Source organism: Drosophila persimilis, unplaced genomic scaffold, assembly GCF_003286085.1.
Source record: "Drosophila persimilis strain 14011-0111.01,24,50 unplaced genomic scaffold, DperRS2 tig00000431-arrow-pilon, whole genome shotgun sequence".
NCBI lineage: Eukaryota > Metazoa > Arthropoda > Insecta > Diptera > Drosophilidae > Drosophila > Drosophila persimilis.
Window position 1 is genome coordinate 4,918,488 of NW_020825312.1, and position 19,512 is coordinate 4,937,999.

The following is a 19,512-nucleotide window of genomic DNA, read 5'->3' on the forward strand; positions in this document are numbered from 1 at the left end:
GATATCTGACGAAATTAAGCGAGTATTTTCAACAACAGGAGAAGCTGTGTGGGTGTTGGGAAAGCCTTCGGCTATCAGAGTTATTCAATATTGAAATACCAAGCGTCCAGGTCTAGACTCTAAGAGTAGATGCATCATCTTGGGGTTTGAAAATGTAATCGGATAGAATGGTAGCCACTTACCTCCTTGTTAGGCTTTCCTGGACTCGTGGACTCGCCCAGGGAATCCAGTCCGCATGGAGTCATTTGCCTGTGACTGGGACTCAGCAAGAGCTCGGCCCGTTTGCGCTTGCGCGGCGACGTCTCCTTGGAGGAGGCAGCCACGGCCGCGGAGGAGGCCACGACCTCCTCTGGCAATTGATCCACCTCGGAGCACTCCGAAGAGCTGTCGCCAGCCAGGTGTTGGGATTTGTGTGAGAAGACATCGTCGGAGAACTGTTTCTCGAGGTCGGCACACTTGTGCTCGAAGTACTTGCGCAGCTCCTCCACCTCCTTTGCGTGTGTGGCCTGCTGGGACTGCTGATTTCTCTGCTTCTCGCTCTCCCACTGATCGCGGGCAATCTTCAACTCCTGAGAGCACTGCTCGCGGACTAGAGCCAACTGCTGGCCGAGGTAGTCGTCGAATTTGCGCTGGACCATTAGGAAGAGCCGCTGCTCTTGCGGCAGGAGGTAGGTCTGGAATTGCTCGATCTGCTTGGTGAACGCCGGCGTCCACTCAGGCAGAAGGGGCTGGATGCCAAGGTCATCGATGGGCTGAGTTTGAAGTGGAAGCTGTCGCTCCTTCGAGCTGCGAGATCCTCGCTCCTCGTTGTCGGTAAGAAAGTGACGATCTAGGTCATCGTCGCTCTCGCTGATCAGATCCATGGATATCTCCGAAATGCGCTGGCCGGGATTGCACTCCTGATCTTGCCACACGACACTCGAGCGCTTCACTGCATCAATGGCCTCGTGAAGCTGCCGGCGCAGATTCTGCACCTCGCCTCCCAGACGATCTGTGTCCGCCTGGAGCTCTCCGCGAACGTTCATCGAGTGCTGCAGGGATTCGGTCAGCTTGGCAATCATCTCGTCTCTGCGGGACACCTCCAGATACATGTCCAGCGTCTGTGGGAATTACGGGATAGCTTTATAAGTATAGGTCTATTAATTTGAAAGGATCGCTTACCGGGCCACCAAAATCCTCCTGCAGTGTTCGGTACTCCGTGGAGTTGGTCATCAGCGAGCTGGAGTCCCGGGCCGAGGCTGGCCCCGCACTGCTTTCCCGGCGAACCGCCTCCAGCTGCAGGTTCAGCGAGGCCAGGCAGTTGTCCTTCGTCTCGAGCTGGGTGTGCAGCTCCTGGACCTTGGCCTCCAGCTGCCTGAGCATGTTCAAGCTCACCAAGCTGGAATGGCTGCCTTGCGATGCCTTGGCCGCCTGCTGCAGCAGTGTTTTTGACTCGTCGAGGGATACGGATAGGGATGGTGGGTCCTGCTCCTGCTCCTCCTCGATGGTGGTACTGAGGGAGAGCAGTCGTTCGCTCTCCTCGGTTATGTCCTCAAGCACATCTTTGCTGAACTCTGACAGGGGCACGCGCTCCATTTGCTTGAGCTCCGCATTGCTGCTGGCGCTGCTATTTGTTTGTCCATCCGCTTCCGCTGTGGGTGAGAGCTTAACTCCATTGTCGCTGAGGATCTGCTGATTCATGGCCATCAAGCGCAGTTTCATCAGCTGCAGGGAACTTTCCTCATCATCGTCATCATCATCATCCTCGCAGTCCACTTTCAGCATGGTCAGCTCGAGTGGCTCTGGTTGAAGGTACATCGTGGTCAAGGCTTTGGCTGCTTTGTTCTCAATAACCCGAGACTCCTGGAGCATGGGCAGCATGAGCGTTTCCACTTTGGATGTGGCTCTGACCGCATCCCGTTCCATCTCGTCCTGCAGCTCTGACGCTTCCTGCTCGTGCTCGTGCTCGTGCTCCTGCTCGTGCTCGTGCTCGTGCTCCTGCTCGTGCTCGTGCTCCTGCTCGTGCTCCTCATCTAAATCTGTTATCTGATCCAGTTTCTGTGATGTGTTGGCCGTCTCCTCGGCTTCGTAGGTCACCTCGATGGACTCGTTGGTGGCCACGATTTCCTCCATTGAATGATCCTGCTCCTCGGTTAGCTGGGCCTCCTCTTCCACCTGTGTCTCTGGTGCAGCACTTACACTCAGGCTGGCCTCAGTTCTCTCCTCGTCTCTGGCCAGGACCGGCTCCTCGGCTAGTTCTGAGACATCATCAGTGGTGCTTTGGTTGCTCAGGCTCTCATCCACGACTTCTTGTTCCTCTTCATCTTCGTCTTCATGGCGGGAGTGCACTAGTTTCGGCTGCTCCATCGGCAGACTTATATCGAAATCATCATCATTGGAGGAGGATGGACTAACCTCAACCTTGGAACCATCGTCTGCTTCGCTCTCATCGTCCAGCGTAAGGAAATGCTGAGCCAACTTTCCCCCCGAGAGCTGGGAATCATCTATGCGAAACTCTTCCGCATCCTCCTCGTCATCATCATTGTTGCTGCTCAAACTTTTGGCACTTGGTTGCTCCTGCTTCTTGGGCCTGCCGTACGCAGCCGCCTCTGACAGGGATTCGACGTGGGAGCTGAGTTGCTCCTCCACCTCACTGATCTCGATGGCCTCCTCGATGTCCTCCTCAATGCTGCTGCTTGTGGTAGTCGTCGTTGTTGTACCTGCCACCTCTGCACTACTTGTTGCTGTGGCTGTGGCTGTGGCTGTGGCTGTCGTTGTAGTTGTCGTTGTCTGTTGCTCGGCCATCTCAATTGTCATGGAACTGGTGGGCGGCTCAATACTAAACGTGGATACGGTCTGATCTTCCTCCGTGAGACTGAGATTGTTCTGCCGCCTCAATAGTTCCGCAGTGTCCGTGGATGTAACGGCGTATGGGGTGCTGCTGGAGCTGCTAGAGCTGCTAAGGGCCGGCGTCAAGCTGCTCCTCGAGATTATGTATGTGTGCGTGGAGTCGTTATCGTTATCAGCCTCGTTATCAGCCTCGCTGGCAGCATGTTGCAATTCCTCTATGGATTGCGATTGGGCCTCGTCGGCCGCCGGCCTCTTTGGTTGCTTCGCGAACAGAAAATTTAGCGTGGGTATGAACTCAACTTCCACATTTGTGGATGCTTCGCCTCGCTTTTGTGGCTGCTGCTTTCCAGTCACGCGTGATGTTGCCCCAGATGTTGCTGGGGATGTTGCTGGAGATGTGGCTGGCAACTCTTCGGCTGCCTCGATTGCCTTGTAGCTGACGCTGCCGCTGTGCGTGCGGAGCAATGATGTGATCTGTAATCATCATGAAAATTTAGTCATGGAAACTGAAAAGTAAGGAAGGCTGCGCTTTGGGGGTCGATTCTCGAAATACCCTTGCGGATCGATCGTTTCTATGCCAGCCAGCTATAAGTATGAGCTGGCTGACTTATCCGTCTTCATTTAAGACTAAATTAATGGTTTCGATTATTTCTACATATAGTATACATCGAATCGATTCGGTATTCAGTTAGAAACGGACTGCACGAAGAAGATATCGTAATTATACCCGATACTCAAAATGAGTATTGGGGTATATTAGATTTGTGGTGAAAATGGATGTGTGTAACGTCCAGAAGGAATCGTTTCCGACCCCATAAAGTATATATATTCTTGATCAGCATCAATAGCCGAGTCGATTGAGCCATGTCTGTATGTCCGTCTGTCCGTCCGTCCATCCATCTGTCCGTCTGTCCGTCCCTATTAGCGCCTAGTGCTCAAAGACTATAAGAGCTAGAGCAACGATGTTTTGGATCCAGACTTCTGTGATATGTCACTGCTACAAAAATATTTCAAAACTTCGCCCCATCCCCTTCCGCCCCCACAAATGACGAAAATCTGTTGCATCCACAATATTGACGATACGAGAAAACTAAAAACGCTGAATCATAGATAATGACCATATCTATCCGGTTGCTAAAAAAGGTTTGTAGCCAAAAGGAAGAAATCAATTTGCACTGGCTACGCAGCGCCCGACGTCACGCTCAGACTGATTTTCTGTCTCTCTCGCACACACTCTTTGTCGTGTCGTTCAATATAAGCGGCGTCTGCCGGAGGAGAGCCATACTGACTTAGTATCGGGTATAACTGTAGAGTTGCGGTGTACGCAGCAACTCACAACGTTCCCCCTCGTATTTACTGTGTTTGATCCGAAAATTTCGGTTATTCTTTCGCGCTCACTCTCGTTGGTTTTCTGCTTTGCACTCTGCTTGAAAACATATATTTGTCTGGGTGCGGCCGTTTTCCGATCCGAATCTGACTGAAGGCAGGGTTCGTAATGATCGAAAGAAATTAAGAGGCATGAGGATTGTGCTGTGATTTTCTGAATACTGTGGATTCAGACAGGACTCTAGTATGTGTGTACACCTGGAAGACTAGATGGCGTTGACCGGGACAAGTGCACAGCCTTTTCAGTTTATAGAACCAGAAGCTATTCCCCGTATTATTGTCTTGGCTAATGAAAAATAGAAAAATAACAAATGGCTTTGTGCTGGCATAGAGCGTGCCACAAGTTTGAGGCAAGCACGCTTCTGTTGCCATCTATTTCATGTTCATTTTTTCTTGATTTTAATTCCACTTAATGATGTCACCCAGTTGTCGACGTCCGAGACGCATTGTCAGGATTTTTGTCGGTTTCGGGGTCTGCCATCACGTCTGTGTCTGTGGCACACTAAACTTGGGTGAATGGCACTAGCCAACCGCATCTACTCGGCAAAATATGTGGGCAAACATTGGGAATATGATATACAGACGATACAACGATCTCGAGCCCCTGCCAATCTCCACTTGACCCGTATCTCAAGTGTGTATCAGCCAGCCATGGAGGTGGAGGTGGAGGCTGCCCACGCATCTTTTGGTTTGATGGATTGCAGCTGTGCTCTGCTCTGCTCTGATCTGCTCTGCTTCTGGGATCTATCTCCCTTAATATTATAATTAGAAACATTCGAAACATTTTTATGTTTGGTAATAGAGTTGCAATAGAGCAGCTCCCTGCGAGAAGTTGCATATGGTTGAATTAGTTATATTTAGACCTGCCCGCAATACTTAATTAAAAAATAAGAATCTGTCCACTTGAGTGATCTATGGCGGCAGGGGCAGGGAAGGTGTTTGTTCGAAACGTGTGCCACACATGGGTTGGCATCCGTTCTCGAATGGTGTGTGGAAACATTTAGGCGTTTTCCAATTACATTTTACAGCTGGATATCTTATGAGATCGTTTGTTTAGAATACCCGTATCTATGTACAATATACACACATGTATATGTATCAATGGGGCATGCACCAAGGCAATGCAAATGCATTTGAAGCAATATTTTCAATATTACGCATACGCTATGTGGGTCAGAGCGTAACGCTTGACAAACTTTTGGGACTTGGGAGTATCTGCTAACCCACAAAACAAACCAATTTGAACGTCCTTGAACTTGTCGGAACAAAGACAAGCCAGGCAGGAAGTTCCAGCCCAAAACTTCTATCCCACCATAACGCACATCAGGATAACAATGTGCCCTTATAGTCATGGCAACGGGTTCGCCGTGCGACAGGGAAAAACTCTCGCTTTCCTGCTCGCAAATTTCAATTTGTTGCTATAGTTTGGTCCTTCTTTTTGGGCTGTTGTTTGGGTGTGACACACATTCCAGGCTTCAGACTTCAGGCTTCAGGATCCAGGTGGAGGAGCGTCTGAGCATTTTGCACTTTGCCAACAAATAACAACACACACCCTTTATTGAGGCGAATGAGGACCTAGCCCAACTTTCCTGCTAATGGTGCTTCTTGCTTTGATTTTTCTGTAAGATATTTTTTATGGACATTCTATATTGGCACGCATATTACGCAAATAATGATTAAATTAACGATTCGCGACGCGTAAAGGTGACAATGAAATAGGGTTTCGGAGGTTCGGGAAAGGAGAAGAGGCATTATTCAGGCAAGGAACCCCAAGGAAGAAATTATATAAATTCTAGATAAGAAACTGCAAAACAGGAAACTAATCATTGGGAATATCTGGCAATAGTATTCGAATTTCGGCTTTTCATTTATTAATAATTAAATCATCAACATTTCCACACTCTGCCAGCACTGTAGGTGGCCCTAATATAGGGGGTTTCGTGTGCATTGGAGGCGACCGGAGACGACCCACAGATGCTAAAGATCACTTATCCACAAACACTCACATGCAGTTTGCCCATTTTGATGTTCGCCTCTCATTCAATTCGATTCAATGATGAAGTTATCTCAATTAAATACAATTTACAATCACTTCAAAAAGTCCATGCACCATTGCAATGCTCTTATGTGTCACATTGTGCAAAAGTTCGCTATGAAAATATATTCATACTCATTTTTACATATAGTATTTTTACAACTCTACACTGGCACTGGCACTGGTACTGCCACTGGCACTGGCACCGCACTTTTATCTTTTTCTCGGAGAAGCGACGGAAACGTCGCGACCGCCTGCAGTGCAAGTTCTTTTATAAATAAAGCGCCGCCGTGCGCTCTGCCCGAAGAGGCATTCAATTGAAATTCGTCAGTCAATCCGTAAGAAATCAAAAGGAAAAAAACTATAAAAGAGAGGCGAGGCCCCAGAGAGAGCAACAGCGACAGAGAGAGAGAGAGAGACCATTTTTGCAACACGGTTCCAAGCGGTTCCGTGCACCGTAGGCGCGCTCCCATTTTTTATTTATAAACAACATTTATATGTGGAGTATAGGCGCTGGCATTTGTCGTGTTTTTGGGCAACATTTGTTGCCATCATGTAGATGGCGTGGAGTTGATAATGCGAATAATATAATACCTATGCAACTGATAACGATAGAACGGAACTACATCGACCGTGGTGGATCCATAAAGATGAACATTTTCCAACTGTTTTTAGGCACCATGTCGTTTAGCAAACGTATGCAGTGTTGTATATTGCCGAAAATGTCCACGTGAGCGAAAGTTACAAGAAAATACAATACAAATGCATGCAACGAGCGTTAGCGATCGGCAAGGCGCCATCTTATGTGCATAGGAACGTGCGCCGCCGCTCACGTACACGTGTATAACAGTGGCTGGCACCAATACAACTTTCCGTGCTGCCTGCTGTCTACGCAAACAAACGCATCGCAAAACATGTGAATGTTCGTGCCGATCCGATCACTGGTTTCGGAGGACCACCAGGACTTCCCGGACAAACCCTAAGCAAAGTTTTTCACCATTTCCATTTTTGCCCGCAATAACCTAGGACGTGGGACCATGGGGACACCTCATAGTTTACCGAGAACTAGTGATCTGGGTACTCCTCTGGTGGTTGACGACATGGGTACCCATCAAACTTGCTGGCTGGGTGGTACGCGGTGGGTACCGTGGATGGTTCGGTATTCGCTTACCATAGAGTTCCTACAGTTCATAGAGTATGTTAGGTAGTTCGGGCTTGGCCAATCGCCACCACCAGTACTACAGGGTTATATCAGGGGTCGGCAAGGCCCTATCTTATGTGAATAGGAAAGTGCGCTGCCGCTCACGTGTATAACATTGGTTGGCCCTAAACAATGATCCGTTTGGCCTGCGTGCGTGCCGATCTGATCACTGGTTTATATGTATAACACACGATGAAGGATTTTTGTAAAGCTCTTGTGTATCCGATCCATTATTCTATTACAAATAGTCTTTACATTTGGTAAAAATAAAACAAATTTCGATTCAGAGCTTCGATTCGATATCCGCCGATTCGGAGTCTAATTCAAACTCAGAAAATGTAAATATGATTTATTATTATTATTGTTTATTGTTTTAAACTGAATATTTTTTATAATTTCTACTTTTTTTGATTTATACAGGGTGGACAAGCTTCCAATACATGCACACTTTTTTTTCATTTTAATTTAAAAAAATAAAATTGTATTTTAGAAACAATATACATATATACGGCTATCGAGAATACGAAGATGCGAATTAACTGTCAAATCACAAAAGAGCGTGCTCCAATTTTCGCTAATCGTAGGATTCTTGTGATTTAAAACCGGTTGCTAATGAGCTTGCCATTTCAAAAATGAATTAAACATAGCAGATAAATATACATTTATGCTTAAAGTTTTTATTTATACAATAGGAAATAGGAAAATTTATTTTCGCATCACTTCACCCAAATAAACCAAAACAACAGCAAATTATGAATACACGTTGAGAGATTAGATATCGATGTCAAAAGTGGGCATGGGCTATAGATGTCGTTTGTGCTTTCATTTACACTTTCGATGTCTTTCGTATAAATTTACGAACCCGGAGGATGGTTGTATATTATTTCAGACCGTACTGTAGGCTTTCCATACTTAACCCATTATTGTATTTTAGAAATTAGTAATTTTCTTCCGTTATAAAAGCCTATGTGACCCCCTGTACGCCTGTTCGAAAGTTCAAAGGCGCATTCAGTTTCGATCTCTTCTGTAAACAGACGGACCAAGACGCCACCACGCTGTGCTCGTGCTCGTGCTTGTTCTTGTTCTTGTGCTTGTGGACTGTATGTAATGTGAAGTGGAACCCATTCGGCAGCGAGAATGATGGATGCGTTTGGGTCTTCATCGGGGTCATGCCCGTACTCAAAGGCTTTCCATACTTGCACAATACGGACATGTGTGGTCTTACCCAGTCATAAAGAGTATATAGATTCATTGCGATCTGCCTTGAACCAAATATTTGACAGCCTATTCCTCGTGTTCCCGGGCCCACATGGGCACACTTGGCCGCTCCGCTCTTATTGGGTCTGGGTTGACACTTGCGACTGTCAGTTAGGCATATTTCGCTTCCCTCTAGGATGTGTGACGAGTGTGATGCATTTTGTTGTTGATCGTTTCGTTGGCTCTGCTTTCTTCGGATTAATTTCTGTTTGATTTACTTCTAAACACACTACACGGGGACTCGGGGGCACACGTACACTAACTATGTTGCAGGTTATGTTGTACAAATTTTTACGTAAAAATTCAAATTATTTCAGGTTTGATTCGTTTAAACTAAAACACAACACACTTAGGGGGACTAGCTACGGTATTTGGTTTCCTTTAAATTAGACAAACATTTCCTGGTTCTGAGTGAAGTAATTCACAAATTCCGGAGACCGGAATTGAAAAGAGGACAGTGCACCCGATCAGCACAGTTGCACGTAATCGCTCGCGGGTCCAATGCAACTGACGAGCCGATCCACCAAAAAAGACTCTTTTATTTTTGGTTCTTGTGGGAGAGAGCTCTGGGGCGGTGCAGCTCACTGAAGCGCACCATGAAATTGTTTAAAAATAATCAATCGTAAACAAAAGCAGAACACTTTGCGGAGAACTATGGGCTGCTGAGATTCGAAAGAGAACTTCTACTAAAGAGAGTCACAGGGCAAGAGGAAGAACCACCGCAGTACATTTAGAGACGAGGAAAGAGATGTGGTAGAAAGAGAAAATGAGACAAGTTTTATCGCCTGTTCTAAAAATAGGTTTCAAGCAGAGGTTTGGGATCCATGGAAACAATCGATAAGGAATCAGATACTTAAGTGTGAGTCGATCTTTGAGAACGGCATTGGTAGGCCAAGAAACTGAGAATGTGGCAAAGATTATTCTTAAGGGATGACCAAAGATCATCCCTATTCCCTATGCGGAAGCAAGCCAAAAGTAACTCCAGTACAATGTATAACAACTCGAGGATATTATCAACAGATATGTACCATTATTATAACAAACCTGTTGTTGCCGATCAAGGATATACATATATACGGAATACGCTTCCTTCTATAAGTTAAAAACAGTTGATGTTCCCCACAAATCTAATATACCCCTATGCTCTTCAAGTATCTTGTATGATTACGATATCTGCTTCGTTCAGTCCGTTTAGGGCGAGCGTTTTAATGCAATGAGAAAGCTGAGACGCCAATTCTAACAGAGCGAACATCGAATCGATTCGGTTGCCTGTTCATGCAGGGCTCTAATGCATATGCAAATATAGTACAATATATCATATTTTAAGATTATATATCATATAACAGGCAATACAATTTTTCTTTAGTTTTAATATAAAAGATTTATTTATATTTCTTAATTGCGTGTCATTAGTCGGATTAGTCTTAAACAAGCTCATCCATATAAATATATTTGTATATTCATATAAAAAATATCTTCAGATTAGTGTATGTGCGCGAGTATCTGATGCGATACACTCTTTAACAATGGCTAATCGGAATATCTTTCCTTTATGGTTAGGCTTTTGTAAATGCTATGTTTTCAAGGCAACAACAGCGTTAAGGCAAATGTCTGTTCCCCTTGGGGATAATATTGTCCTGGTTTTTTGTATATATCTTCTAAATGTATAAAAAAAAAAGCTTTAGATATGTCAATGGTAAATTTGGCGAATTTCAATGAGCATTCATTAAATGTAATGTAAATTTTCAGCTAGTCCTAAATAGTTGCATAAATATTATTTTTGAACAACGGGGTGCAACAAATTGTATTTTTGTTGAGCTCTTGTGCGGTTTTTGCTTTGTAGTTTCGTCTACAAATTTGTTTGTTTTGTTAATCACATGAAAAGGGTCAAAATTGCGGCTATTCCATAGATTCCGACTATCCTTGTAGGTCATTCGGGTCTTCCGACCTCCTTCTGTTTGAATTTGGTGGAATACTTGTAGAAGTCGGACATCTCGAAGGGTTTTGTCACCTCCTTGTAGGGCTGAAAAGTGGCCTGCTGCACCACGGTCATGTTCTTTGGCGACTCTATACGTATATCCGGCGACAGACTGGCCGTAGCAACGGCCAACGGAGGGGACACCAGCGCTGTCTGTATAGCACTTCCAATCCCACTCGCACTCCCAGTCCCACCTCCATTGTTGTGACTCTGCTGAACTGGCGGCGGCCTGGGAGGCGGTGTTGGCTGCATCTGATTGGGTTTGGGGGGTAGCTGGCGGAATGGCGGTATCTCCAGGGGTTCCAGGGGATACGAAACCGATATGCCCATCGTCTGTTCCATGGCATTCAGATACGATGTGGACTGACTGAGCAGCGCCTTTGAGCTGGTGGTCACCGCATAGCTGGCACTCGGGTAGTTTTGCACTGGCCGCTGATTAGACATGGAATAGTGACGACCCACACCGGCCCCTGATACCGACATGGACTGGGAGGAGAGCTTGGCCCGTGGTTTGGTGGCTGCCGCTGCCTGACTGCAGCTCCCATTACTGCTGCTCCCGGCTGGACTGTGTGGCTGAGAGTCTAGCTGGCGAATCACAGCGGGTCCATCCAGAGAGGACTCCAGCCACTGTTTCGACTTGGCCTTCTTTTCGATGGTGGTCGAGGAGGACGACAGCGAGATCTCATCGTGCGGCGGATAGCGACTTGGCAAAGGAGCTGCTAGCATGTCGCTAGAATGCGACTTCACCTCAATGATCCCTAGCTGTGGAGGCGTCAAAGGGGCGATATGGGACTGGGAACGCCAGCGATACTGTTGCTGCTGCTGCTGCTGCTGCTGTTGCGCATCCATGTCCACCGATGCATAGCTGGGGGCCAGGGAGATAGCATCTAGCTGACGGTGCTGTGGATGCTTGTGCTGCGCATGCTGCGCCTGCTGCTCGTAGCTGTGGTTGCCTGGCGACGCCAGCGGGGACACGTACTTCTTGATATTCTGACTGGACTTAATGAAGCCACAGTCATTGTAGATCTGATGCGTGGGCGACAAGTAGTACTTGTCGCACTGCACTATGATGGGCTGCTGCTGCGGCGACACCTGCGGCGGCTGCCTCAGCGTGGCCACGTTCGAGGAGTTGGCCGAGTACATGGATATAACATCCGGCTGGGATCTCTGATACGGCATCATCAGGTGATGGGACTGCTGTTGCCTCATGTACTGCATTTGGCTTGGCGTTGGCGTAGGCCGCTTCTTGAGGGCGCTCTTCACCATCGGATGCTGCTGCTGGGCCTGCTGCTGTGCCACGCCTATCACCAGCATGTCACCCACGCCCCCAGCTGGCTGATAGTTGTCGTACTCGGAGCTGCGATTTGACATCGTCTCCGACTGGCGATTGTTGTTGATGTTGTTGATGCTGTTGCTGCTGGTCTGCTGGCTCTCGCGACTCTCCCGACTGGTGGTGCTCTGCTTGCGCCTCAGGATTGAGCTGCTCTCCTTGGTCAGGGCCTGGAGCTGCTGCTCGTGCTTGTACTGCTGTGCCAGCTGGGAGAAGAACTCGTTGATGGTCATCTGCTCGTAGTTGCCGTTGATGATGGCCGACTCCTGCTTCTGCATCTGCTGCAACAGCCAACTCTTCTCGCTGAGGCGCTGCTCCAGGGCCTGCTTACGCGCCTCCAGAGACTCCCGCTTCACTTTCAACTCATCCTCATTCTGGCTGTTGCTGTTGCTGTTGCTGTGGTTATTGTTTATGTTATTTGTGTTGTTGTTGTTGTTGTTGCTGCTTGTGGTCGCCGCCTGCTCCTCATCTTTAAGACTGGCCATGTTTCTTGTCTTGGGCGGTTTCAATTGCATCGCCAGGCCAGCGAGCGCTTCTTTTGGTTGGTTTGCGTTGCGTTGCGGTGCGTGTTTTGTGATCCTAAAAGGAACATAAGCAGTCTTTGATCAGTCGCCTTTTGGCCTGGTTTATTATGTTTCTTATATTGTTGCATATTTTGTTGTATTTTTTAGTTCAGAGTTAGCTTTTTGTATTAGAGACGTGCACTAGTTTAGACATTTTTGATGTATGTACAGACGTAAGTTTCGTTTGCTCTTTGCCAGTTTTATCACGCACCACAACCACTGTAAACCATGAAGCGTAGCCTCGACAGATTGCCGAAAATAAGACTATGATATATGAGCCTCTCCCATCACCAGTCCCAGTCACATCACATATGTATGTAGTAGTTATTTTTTACACTATTCCGGCGATGACTTAATAACAAACGTGCGAAATTCGACAAAAATGCCAATACAGTGGCTGCTCGCCCAAAGGGATCAGATCACATTCAAATTTTTTTCTGTTTCCCTTCCGTTATTTCATTCAGACGCCAAGCCCTGTGGGGGTTGGTTTCTAATTAGTGAGCCTTCTCTGTTGAAACTGTAAATAGTGTAACAAGAGAGTGGGACACGCACAGACACACACACTATGGAAACGGAACAACTACTCTTACGACTAATAAATGAAAGATTATGCATAATTTACATAGATCGATTAAAACAAAGCCCACGCATGAAGTAATGAATAAGAAACGGGTCAAGCAGTAATAAAAAAACTTCAGACTCACGCTAAAAAGACCTTGATTGTAGTTTGTAGTTGTTTTTCGCCAGCGTTCGTTTGAGGAAAGCCTGCCTGCCGACGAGGGAATAGAAAGAAATGAGAATTTCTGCCGCAAAGCATCACAGAAGCACTTACCTAGGTGGGAAGCACACCTTGCGTCTTTTGTTGCTGCGGCTGCTCCTCTTTCTCCTTAGTAATGCAGCATAGCGTCACTGTCACTGCAACGCGGCGTCCTCTCACTCACTTTAATGCACATATGCTGTATCTCCTCGTTTGATACCAGGGTCTATTCGTGCAAGCGCTACAACTTTCCGCGCAGCAATATCAAAGTTTTGTTTAACTAAATTAAAAATTGAGCAAATTATACGTAAAAACGCGCAAGAAAAACATAATTAAAACAAAACACGTCCGACCATCAGGAATATACCGAAACATACCATCTCATTTTAAAAATATACCGTAAAAATACTGACGAAGTCAAGTTCTGTTATACATATTCCTCGTTTTTGATATTTCGTCGAATATTACCAGCTATATAGAATATTTAGCCATGCCCACATAATTTTAGAACAAAGATGAATAAATTTTCTACACAATTGGTTAGTTTTTAGTCCTTGCTTTTATTGTATTTTGGCTAAAACAAGGTTTGAACAAAATAGTTCAACAAAAAATCAGTCGCAATGTTGCTGGTATTTAAAGACATGATGCGTGTATAGGCCTTTGTACACCCTATTTCTTTAATTTTATAAGTAGATCAAACGCAATTTATTAAGACCTTTTCTCAAATTGACATGTTTTTGACTTATTCTTGTGTATTATTAGTATCTTGTATATATTTATCTCGATCCTGATACCTACTGAGCCTTGGAAGACAAACGTATTCACAATTCTATAACATTCATTTCCCCCAGGGTATGTGGCCTCACATAGGCTAAAATGGCAACACTGTGCGCATAGGCCAGTGTTGCCGCCGCCACAGAAACAAAAGTTAAAAATTGCAGCCGCAAGTGAAGGTATTTCAATAGTCATTTTCAAGTTTATTATGTAAATTCGCGTGCCATTGATGCAAAAGTAAATTCGTCTTTATGTCATTGCAGTTGTTAAAAGCGCTCTTCTATCAGCGCAGCGCCAGAGGCCTTATTTACCAGCTAACCAAAGCTACGTGGAGCGAGCACATTGCCAGCAGGGCACACGCGAAATTATTTTTCTGCACAACCTCCTCCCACGCCGCCGCCTCTCCGACCCAGCCAAAGACTTGGGGCTCCAAGAAGCAGAACCGCAGCGTGAAACTACGAGCGAAGGCAGCAGATTTCATCATGTCGAATCCAGAGATTGAAGCACAACTGGCGCCGCTGCGTGAGCGGGTGCAGGAGCAGGGAAACCTGGTGCGATCGCTCAAAGAAGCCGGTGCCGCCGAGCTGGACGTCAAAAAGGCAGTGGCGGAGCTGAAGGCGAGAAAGAAGTTGCTCGAGGATAAAGAGCTGGCCCTGACCCCCAGCGTGGTTAGCTTCGACCGAGCCAAAATGGAAGATCTGCTGAAGCGTCGCTTCTTCTACGACCAGAGCTTTGCCATATACGGCGGCATCACCGGCCAGTACGACTTCGGACCCATGGGCTGTGCCCTCAAGTCGAATATTTTGTCACTGTGGCGTCAGTACTTTGCCCTGGAAGAGCAGATGCTGGAGGTTGACTGCTCAATCCTCACCCCGGAGCCAGTTCTGAAAGCGTCTGGGCATGTGGAGCGCTTTGCTGATCTGATGGTAAAGGACGTCAAGACCGGTGAATGCTTCCGACTAGATCATCTCATCAAGCAGGCCCTGGAGAAGCTATCGAAGGCCAAGGAGGCCACCCCAGCGCTGCAGGCAGAGTGCGAGGACATCATCATCAAGCTGGATGGTCTCAACAAGCAAGAGCTGGCCGATGTTCTGGCCAAGTACAGCATTAAGTCGCCCCTCACTGGCAACGACCTGACCGAACCCATCGAGTTCAACCTGATGTTTGCAACCCAGATCGGACCCACTGGCCTGGTGAAGGGCTTCCTCCGTCCTGAGACGGCCCAGGGTATTTTTGTGAACTTCAAGCGCCTGCTGGAATTCAACCAGGGCAAGCTGCCCTTCGCCGTGGCCCAGATTGGCAACTCCTTCCGCAACGAAATCTCCCCCAGGTCGGGTTTGATACGTGTGCGGGAATTTACCATGGCGGAAATCGAGCACTTCTGTGATCCCACACAGAAGGACCATCCCAAGTTCGGCAACGTGAAGGACGAGAAGATGACTCTGTACTCGGCCTGCAACCAAATGGACGGCAAGTCGGCTACGCAGCTTGCCATTGGCGAAGCCGTCTCCGCCAAGCTGGTGGCCAACGAGACGTTGGGCTACTACATGGCCCGCATCCAACAGTTCCTGCTGGCCATTGGCATCAAGCCGGAATGCCTGCGCTTCCGGCAGCACATGAGCAACGAGATGGCCCACTATGCCTGCGACTGTTGGGACGCCGAGATCCTCACCTCATACGGCTGGGTGGAGTGTGTGGGCTGTGCGGACAGGAGTGCATACGACCTGGGCCAGCATACAGCTGCCACCGGTGTCCGGCTGGTGGCCGAGAAGCGTCTGCCGGCGCCCAAGACGGTGGAGGTCAGTGAGATCGTCCCCAACAAGCAAGCGCTGGGCAAGACCTTTAAGAAGGAGGCCAAAACAATAACAGAGGCCCTGGCTAAGTTGTCATTGGAGGAGATCAGCAGGGCGGAGCAAGAGCTCAACGCGAACGGACAGTACAAGCTGATCCTGGCCGATGGAAACACTCACGAGCTGGCCAAAGATACCATCAGCGTGAAGCATTCTTCGAAAACGGTCCACGTGGAGGAGTTCATCCCGAGTGTGGTAGAGCCGTCTTTCGGTATCGGTCGGATTATGTATGCTCTTTTGGAGCACAGCTTCCAGTGCCGCGAAGGCGATGATCAGCGCTGCTACTTCACCCTGCCACCGCTGGTGGCCCCTCTCAAGTGCTCGATCCTGCCCTTGTCTAACAATGCAGAATTCCAGCCCTACACAAAGAAGCTCTCCTCGAGCTTCACCAAGGCCGAGCTGTCGCACAAGGTGGACGACTCGAGTGGCTCGATCGGTCGGCGATATGCCCGCACAGACGAGATTGCCATACCCTACGGCATCACCGTGGACTTTGATACGCTGAAGGAACCCCACACGGTCACTCTTCGTGACCGCAACACAATGAAGCAAGTGCGCGTGGGCCTGGAGCAGGTGGTCGGTGTTGTCAAGGACCTGGCCACGGCACGTACCAGCTGGGAGCAGGTTGTTGCGCAGTACCCAGTCTTCGAGCAGCAGGAGGCCACAAAGTAAATCGGCGTCGCGAGATTTCAATGCCATGCTTGACATGCATTTACATTTACAGAATAATCCATTTTCTAATTATTTTATACGTACGATTATCGCAACACACCCCAAAGTGGGCTATCAACCAACAATAAAATGCTTTGCACGCTACAATGGGTATTTTTTACATTTATTCGGCACCCAACATCGTTCTTGCCGTGATTTGAATCTAACGGCCTGTCGGTCGTTTACCAACATTTAAGTCCTTGTCGCTCATTCACTTTCAAACCATTTCAATTTGGCGCTCAAGTTTGGTGGGATTTGCTCTCTTTTTTTTTTGATTTTGTCTCTATTTTGTGGTGGGAAATCCTCTCTTCGTGGAGGGATTTTTCGTCGGAACAAGTTCCCTGCAACAATGAGACACCCCTGTAGAACCAAAGGGGTCAATTTACCCCTATCGAACTAGTTCCGCGCCGTTTACCGCGCAACTAGTTACCCGGGATTCGAACGCGGACCAGGTCTTCGTCGACTACAATGTACTAGTTCTGCAACTAGCTACGCGGGAAGCGAACGCGGACCAGTCGAAAAAGAACCGAAAAACGAAGCCGCCTTCGTTTTGTTTTCGAAGTCGACAACTAACCCCTATCCCGTGGAATTATGAAGAAAACCCGAACAAGAGTAACAATACAGTGCTCACTCAATTAGTTGCAACCGATGCCACGCCATGCAATATGCATCAAAATGGTAATATAATCGTGATATTTTACTGTACTTGCGCTCGTGGAACGCAAGAGACAAGACACAAACTAAATGTATTTATTCTCCGCGCGTTTGCTTTTTGCGTTGATTTTTGTTCACTCCTGTTCGTGATCTTTTGCTGGAAGAGTTATTCTTGTTTAAATCGGATTAATATCAATTATAAAGTATAAAATATAAAGTATTATAAAGAAAAAAGTACAAATTTCAAATTAATAAATAAACTAATAAAGAAATACGTTCAGATATACATATTATATATTTGAAACAAAATGATAAGCAATAGGCATTTGCGTAGACTCCGAAAGAGGGAAAGGGAAGCTAACCTTGAAAAGTTAGCGCTTTGCAGTGAAGGAAAAGTGATAGGAAAATTGGAAGAAAAAGAATTGGGTGAAACAGGAATTCAGATAGAAGGGAAGGAATTAGCTTATGAAAATACCGAGATTCAGCCAAACAAATCGCCATTAAATGATGAACTTAGTCAGTGCTTTATAAAGCAAAGTCCAAAGCGTGCATGTGTATCACCAAAAAAAGTTATGGGCTTTTCCATGCCAAGCAATGGTAAGTATATTTTATTTCATAATAAAAAAAAAGCTAATACGATTTTTCCAGAAAATGAGGAAGGTAAAACATGCTCGGACGTTTTAGATGAGCTCAAAAAAACAACCGGTAAATATAAACTTTGTTTGCAATGAATAGTGGAATAATTAAATATTTATATACTTTTAGAAACTCTGCAATTGGAGAATGCAGCTATTCGTGGTAAGACTTATAAAGATTAATAGAAAAATATTTGTTTCCAATGAATAGTGGAATAATTAAATATTTATATACTTTTAGAAACTCTGCAATTGGAGAATGTAGCTATTCGTGGTAAGACTTATAAAGATTAATAGAAAAATATTTGTATTTATATAATCAAATTAATTAACAACATTGTTTTTATGTAGATCAACTAAAAAAAGTGCTCCAAATTTTGGCTGATCAAACTGTTTTGATCAAACAGCTGGTCAAGGAGAAAGGGGAAATGAATCCCATTCGGGAACATTTCCCAATCAAATCTGAGGAGCAGTTAATAGAATTGGAGGAAAAAATAAAATTAAATAGGAGCATTTATGTAAGTAAATCTGTACTCTAAATTATATGACCTTCTCTGTCTTATCTTTATATTTTATGGTTTATTTACAGATAACAGCAATGAAATCAGTTCTGCAGCCAACTGGCGTTTTAAGCAGTTTAAGCTTTATTATGAGCGAGGAAATCGTTCTGGCATATAATGTCGATGGGGTCCAAGGGAAGAAGGCACTTAGGTCCCACAAGGAATTTTTTTCAGCTTTGCTAGGTAAAATACCATTTACACTTTTAGAGTTTAAAATTGTTCAAATTATAAAATAAAAAAATAATTACAGAATGTATTACGCCTGGAGAGGAGAACCCCGAAGGCATTTTACGGAAAGCAATGCAGAGGATGGAAGAGAAGTTTTTCAAAAAGAAATGTATGGAAATGGACTAGTCTAAGCTACATACAATTTAATATTATACGTTTATATTGGAAGACATTGTATTTTTATTTTTGTATTATTCACTGGTAACTAGGTCAGGGCTAGCTACGGGTAATCGAGTGGGGAACTAGTTGCTGGCTTTCTACTGGTAACTAGCTCGGAACTACCTCTTGAGCAATCGAGTGGGTGGCGTGCACCTATGCATTAAAATATATATGCTGGAGGCACACATAACAAGAAACCTAAAACCATGCGAAATTCTCATACTTGTAAGATATGAATATTAGTTTATAAGATTTGAATATTAGTTTAAGATTTACTCATCGATAGTATTATAAGAAATATTAATGTACTCGATATATCGATACTTGTCGAGGACAACGCACATTCATTCGAATACGACGATCAAGAAAGAAAAACATATAATCAAACCTTGCTATTAAAAGTTTACATACTCATATACTAACACATCTAAAGCGCCGCTGCGCTGGCTGGCTAGTACCGTACCCTAAAGCCAGAGCTGAAGTCCCTGGGACCTCCTTTTGAGAAATCGACGTGTGACGCTTTCTTGGTATGAGCTGGCACATCTATATACTGTATATTTCGATATATTTATGAGGGTCAGACCGTATATAATAATGACTTTAAA

General features: G+C 45.9%; 4 protein-coding genes across 11 annotated transcripts in view; 2 read left to right on the forward strand and 2 right to left on the reverse strand.

Moving 5' to 3' along the window:
• LOC6596988 (A-kinase anchor protein 9) overlaps positions 1–13,337 on the reverse strand; it is a 28,931-nt gene extending 15,594 nt beyond the window's left edge. For 5 of the 8 annotated variants that reach the window (XM_026989845.1, XM_026989844.1, XM_026989843.1 and 2 more), the window contains exons 1-3: positions 8,677–9,160; positions 1,162–3,303; positions 183–1,100 (exon numbers count right to left, since the gene is read on the reverse strand). In XM_026989845.1, the coding sequence (XP_026845646.1) occupies positions 183–1,100; positions 1,162–3,303; positions 8,677–8,703 (3,087 nt within the window). In that variant the 5' untranslated portion in view covers positions 8,704–9,160. Of the gene's footprint in view, positions 1–182; positions 1,101–1,161; positions 3,304–6,221; positions 6,250–8,676; positions 9,161–13,283 lie in introns of those variants that run through there. The other 3 variants (XM_026989847.1, XM_026989841.1, XM_026989846.1) reach the window with 2 other exon arrangements.
• Positions 10,477–13,338, reverse strand: LOC6596987 (putative mediator of RNA polymerase II transcription subunit 26). The gene is made up of 2 exons (XM_002022198.2): positions 13,284–13,338; positions 10,477–12,595 (listed from the first exon to the last, which is right to left on the reverse strand). Exon 2 carries the CDS (start codon positions 12,529–12,531, stop codon positions 10,639–10,641), a length of 1,893 nt encoding a protein of 630 aa, XP_002022234.2. The 5' UTR covers positions 12,532–12,595; positions 13,284–13,338; the 3' UTR covers positions 10,477–10,638.
• A 1,023-nt stretch (positions 13,339–14,361) lies between these two features.
• Positions 14,362–16,776, forward strand: LOC6596986 (glycine--tRNA ligase). Its single transcript, XM_002022197.2, has one exon. The coding sequence runs from the start codon at positions 14,362–14,364 to the stop codon at positions 16,630–16,632; it is 2,271 nt and encodes a 756-aa protein (XP_002022233.2). The 3' UTR covers positions 16,633–16,776.
• An 826-nt stretch (positions 16,777–17,602) lies between these two features.
• On the forward strand, positions 17,603–18,916 carry LOC113566036. The gene is made up of 7 exons (XM_026989824.1): positions 17,603–17,922; positions 17,974–18,030; positions 18,091–18,123; positions 18,202–18,234; positions 18,312–18,478; positions 18,550–18,703; positions 18,771–18,916. The coding sequence occupies exons 1-7, from the start codon at positions 17,634–17,636 to the stop codon at positions 18,872–18,874; spliced, it is 837 nt and encodes a 278-aa protein (XP_026845625.1). The 5' UTR covers positions 17,603–17,633; the 3' UTR covers positions 18,875–18,916.
• Positions 18,917–19,512: the final 596 nt, after the last annotated feature.

Coding starts and splice junctions, on each gene's coding strand:
- LOC6596987 (XM_002022198.2), bottom strand. CDS start 12,531: ATGCAATTGAAACCGCCCAAGACAAGAAACATGGCCAGTCTTAAAGAT.
- LOC6596986 (XM_002022197.2), top strand. CDS start 14,362: ATGTCATTGCAGTTGTTAAAAGCGCTCTTCTATCAGCGCAGCGCCAGA.
- LOC113566036 (XM_026989824.1), top strand. CDS start 17,634: ATGATAAGCAATAGGCATTTGCGTAGACTCCGAAAGAGGGAAAGGGAA. Junction 18,124..18,201: donor GGAGAATGCAGCTATTCGTG/GTAAGACTTATA, acceptor ATATACTTTTAG/AAACTCTGCAATTGGAGAAT. Junction 18,704..18,770: donor ATTTTTTTCAGCTTTGCTAG/GTAAAATACCAT, acceptor AAATAATTACAG/AATGTATTACGCCTGGAGAG.